General features: G+C 41.0%; 1 protein-coding gene across 1 annotated transcript in view; it reads right to left on the bottom strand.

Moving 5' to 3' along the window:
- The window catches only part of LOC122259425 (uncharacterized), a 28792-nt gene that overhangs the window by 13173 nt on the left and 10619 nt on the right, over positions 1-5000 (bottom strand). The window contains exons 12-20 of the mRNA XM_043026187.2: positions 2885-3051; positions 2520-2725; positions 2095-2326; positions 1862-1959; positions 1528-1648; positions 688-886; positions 395-527; positions 190-279; positions 1-55 (exon numbers count right to left, since the gene is read on the bottom strand). The exon at positions 1-55 is cut by the window's left edge and continues 77 nt beyond it. Of these exons, the coding sequence (XP_042882121.2) occupies positions 1-55; positions 190-279; positions 395-527; positions 688-886; positions 1528-1648; positions 1862-1959; positions 2095-2326; positions 2520-2725; positions 2885-3051 (1301 nt within the window). The remainder of the gene's footprint in view (positions 56-189; positions 280-394; positions 528-687; positions 887-1527; positions 1649-1861; positions 1960-2094; positions 2327-2519; positions 2726-2884; positions 3052-5000) is intronic.

Below are 5000 nucleotides of genomic sequence, written 5' to 3'. Positions count from 1 at the left end.
TGAGAACGGAGTCGTTGAAGACACCGCCAGTGACCAGAGGGTTCGCGTTGCTTCCCTGTGGAAACAGACGAGGGAATAGAGAAAGAAAAAGAGGGAGAAGAAGGAAGGGACCAAAAGAAGAAAGGAGGCAAGTAATAGCAACCAATGTTTGGAGACTGTTGCACACACTCAAAGAGCAGAGGTTCATACCACCAAGGAGCTGTTGGCATCGACTGGAATAGCAGGCGAAACGACCAACAGTTCTTGGGCGATTCCGTCGTAGAGAACATCGGCTGTAAACTGAAAGAAACCGAAAATAGATTTCACCATCATATTTCATCTGTTTCTTTAAAGCAGCGGGTTTGGTTTACTCTCCGAGAAAAGGATCTTATTGTTCAAATGCTGCAACACCGACCTGCAACGTCGATACAGCCGGGTTGATAGGAAGGAAGGCGACCTTTGCTCTAATGATATCAGCATCTACGTGATCGTCAACTAGCTGTTGCTCGACGCGGCACACACGACCGAGTTCTATCAGGAGGCCATTGCTGTTATCACATAATGATTTAGGTTACACGCTTTTTCACATGTTGATGAAGGAAATTTGAATCTTCTATTTCTATCTACTTCAGTAACTTGATGAAAAAAGCTAGAATGAAATAAGGCAATGTCTAAAAAACAAACAACGGCAAGTGGGAGCAACAGCACCTCAGAGGCTGACTGGAGACACTCGTGCCGTTGAGGCAGGGCATGAAGTCTCCCACGAAGGTAACATGAGCCGAGCACACCGACGCGTCTTCAGGGGCGCCCGTGATGACCACGCCCATCAGGTGATTCACGCCTCGAGGCACACCCACCTCCACCTCCATTACGCTCGCCCAGCCAGGGCTCGCTGCTGTCGGAACCACTGGCAAAAAAAAAAAAGAAAAAAAAAAAAATCAGCTGGAGGGGTTCACTGGGAAAGGTCGGAAGTGGACTCTCCATAAAGAGTCCACTTCTTCTTGAAGTTTTATTGATGCATTTTCTGATTCTATGCACACACACACACATTCATATACATACACACACACACACACACACATATATATATGTATATATATATATATATATATATATATATATATATATATGTATATATATATATTATATATATGATATATATGATATATATATATATATATATAAAATATGTATGTATATATATATTATATATATGATATATATGATATATATATATATATATATATATATATATATATATATATATATATATAGATATATATGTATATATATATATATATATATATATATATATATATATATATGTATATATATATATATATATATATATATATATATAATATATATATTATATATATGTGTGTGTGTGTGTGTGTGTGTGTGTGTGTGTGTGTGTGTGTGTGTGTGTGTGTGTGCGTGCGTGCGTGCGTGCGTGAGTTAGTACATGGATAGAAATATATAGATCGATGCAAACGCATATACGCACACATGCACATTTGGTGTGCTTGGTAAATCTGCGCAACGTACTTGAGAAAGCGAGGCTGGTGCCGTTTGGAGCGGATCCGTCGACGGGCGCGGCAGCGGCTGGGAGGCTGAGGTTCGCGCTGGCCCACGCAGCTTGGCTCCCTTCCCACTCGCGAAGGGTGGCCTGTGCGTGGAAGGAGAGATTTACACCTGCACATTTCGACACACACTTACATGCAACAAATTATCGTCAAGGCAAATAACGAACTTTAAACCTCCTTTTCCTAACTGGTAGAGATGATGCTGTACAATCAGTTACATTTCGACGTTACGTATTTCTCAATGAACGATGATCCCGAAACAAGAGGAGGCGGCTTCGGAGGACAGCCTGACTCACCCTGACGATGCCCCCCGAGAAGCCCGGAGGCGGAAGCAGGGGGACGTTGACCAGCAGGTCGTTGTGGTCGTTCTGGTTCTCCGTGATGGGTTGGGAACCTTGGCGGGAAAACAGATGCCTTTGTTTGTAAGGGGAGCACATCACCTCGGGAAGAGTTTCTACCTCTTTATAAGAAACCAGTTATTGACTTTCTAGAACAATGGACTGGAACAGAAAGAGGAGATACAACCCACCAGCGTTGGTGATCCCGAAGAACGTAAGTCGAGCCCGTGTGACGTTGACCTCGTCGGGTTCATAATGAAGCCTGGAGGTGTTGAGCCAAGAGAACCTTTCCCCGCGGTACCAGTCTCCCCCCTGGACGCAGGCGAGGTTCCGTCCGCGCAGACGCAGGGTCAGGCGGCAGAGGCCCACCCCCTGCGGCACCTCCACAAGGAGTTCCAGGTCGTGGCTCATTCCTGGGCCAATCTGTGGAGGGAAAATAAAACTATAATGAGGATTCGGCCGTTGTTTTTCTTTATTTTGCACAACTGATTTAGTGACTGTATACTGATTTTTTTTGTATGCCTACAGAAGCAAGGGTTATTGTATCTATTATGTTGACCTTAATAACTCAGTAAATTGTTCATATCATACCATAACACAGTTTGAGCCACCAAACCTTTATTTTGGCGACGAGACCGTAAAAGCGCTCTTCGGCGAGTGGAGCGCTGACGTCATCCAAAAGAAGGTAGACCTGCGGCTCGACCAGTGACCCTCCTGACAAGTTGCTGGCGCTCCGCCCCGTCGCTGCAGCGAGGTCGAACCCAACCGACCCCGTCCAGATGAGGGTGTCGCCAGCCGCGGCGCCCACACTGTACGTGTACGCTGTCGGAAGGAAGAGATAGTTAGAGATTAGAGGCTGCTTCGCAAGACGCATTGGACAGGCAGAGAGAGACACAAGACAAAAGAAATAAACAGAGAGATGGCTAGATAAATGGATATACAGAGAGAGAGAGGGAGGGGGGGGGGAGGAAATCTACGTACATTGGCCTGATGCGTCTGCCGGCGGAACATCCACGCCGGGCCTTCCCCAGGGCAGCGTCACCATCACGGAGAGGTGTAGCCAGTAGTCGTCGTCGGGCGAGGGCGGGAGCGAGGCCACGGAGCCGAGGGGCAGCGCCAGGCTGTTGTCGAAGTAGCTAGTGCTCGTGCTGCCGAAAGAGTTACAACATAGAAGTGGTATCTTGGGAATAAGATTTAGCTAACAAAAATAAGAAAAGAATGAAATTCAGAATAACTACTTGAATAAGAGTAAGATTGTTTAAGTAAAACCGAGTTTGTGTGCATGTGTATGTGTGTGTATGCAGTGCACACACACACACACACACACACACACACACACACACACACACACACACACACATATATATAAAATATATATATATATATATATATATATATATATATATATATATATATATATATATATATATATATATATATATATATATATATATATATATGATGAGGCATGTGTAAAACAGATATCTGAAAAAATACAGGAAATACATATACTGAAAAAATGTATGAAGAAAAAGTAAAGGAGAATATAATTCTAAAAGATCTACTAGAGGGTAAATATAAATATGCTGTTAAATGCGACAGAAAAAAAGAGAGGGATTTGCAAGAAAGTAAAAATGTCAAGGCACGACAAAGAATAAAAAAGTAAAACAAAAGAGTCAGTCCATTAACCCACAGCACATAGAAGAACACGAGAAACTTTTTTTTTGGAAATTGTAAAGCTGGAGAGGGACACGCAAAGCACTAATAGCTCAGACACAGAACAAACAACAACAGAAGATGGGGCTGACAGGCGAGTTGTCAGTAATAAGAAAAAAAAAAACAGAAACCGAAAACAAACTATGATGGAAAAACAGAGAAGAAGAGGAAAGGTGAAGCATTCAGAGTAAACCGAATTTTCATATACAATATACAGGAAAAAGAAGAAAATCCTGAAAAGAAATTGAGAGTGTCTATCGACAGCGACAGAAAAGGACGTTCAGTCCCAAGAAGGAAGGAACCCCCTGCTTCGGGGGGAAGGCTCAACCTCCCCAGAAATGGGGAATAGGAGAGGGTGCTGAGTAAGGTGGGAAGTTTAACAATAAATAGTGATGGAGACATTGAAAGAAACAACAAATTAGAGACTTTAATATCATAATAACAAAAAATTAACATATCTAGAGGACATGCTAAATATCAATAGATATTCAGTTCTCACAGAGCCGCACCTAAATGAATACATTAGAAATTAAGAAATCAAAATCAACAACTATGGACTAATAAGGAAAGACAGAAGAAATGGAAGTAGAGGAGGAGTAGCTTTTCATTTAGGAAAGAATTAGGAGCAAAAGCAGGTCCTGTAGTACAATATTCTAATAACACTGTGGAATTACTAGGGGTTGGACTAGAGATACAAAAGAATGATATCTAGTGTTATATAGACCTTGTACAATAGAAGCTTCTTTCAGTGAAGCTTCAGACATCATTATATCATGAACACACGGGAAATCCAAAATATTATAATACTTGGAGACCTTAATTTCCCGTTTATTAATTTGGAAACAAAGAAAATCAAAATTGGAGCAGATGCCATCTCTGGATTTTGAAGAATTTTTGATTTTTTACCTCAACCAAAGTATTAAAATCCTAACAAGGGAGAAGATATATACATGTTCTTGTTTTCATTTGTGCAGGAGAGGATCAGAACAAAATACAATCAATCTATACAGCTCAGTCAGCCCACAGTGTCATTAAAATGACATTAAACAAGCTAAAAATACAGAAAGATGGTAAAAAACAAATAGCCCAAGTAGAAAATAGTCTAAAATCTTCATTTAAACTTCAATCACAATAAAATTGATTGAAGAATCACTGGAAGATATTGAAATCCTGTTATGCTGGAGAAGTTTTACGATGCCTAGAGATCGAAAAATACCTTTGAGAAACAAGAAGAATAGAGCAAAGAGACTGAATGTGAGAACAGATCATGTCAAACAGGAAAGGATTAAAGCAGAGATCATAGAAATAGAAGACAGATTAAAAAAAATCTATAAGTACTCTCCCCCTCCCAAAAAAAATAAAAAAAAGAAAGAAAAATAGC

This window comes from Penaeus japonicus, unplaced genomic scaffold (assembly GCF_977035675.1).
Source record: "Penaeus japonicus unplaced genomic scaffold, GWHDUDI00000001_assembly GWHDUDI00000011, whole genome shotgun sequence".
Classification (NCBI taxonomy): domain Eukaryota; kingdom Metazoa; phylum Arthropoda; class Malacostraca; order Decapoda; family Penaeidae; genus Penaeus; species Penaeus japonicus.
Note: the sequence above shows the minus strand (reverse complement) of the source record. Positions and strands in the feature narration are given on the sequence as shown.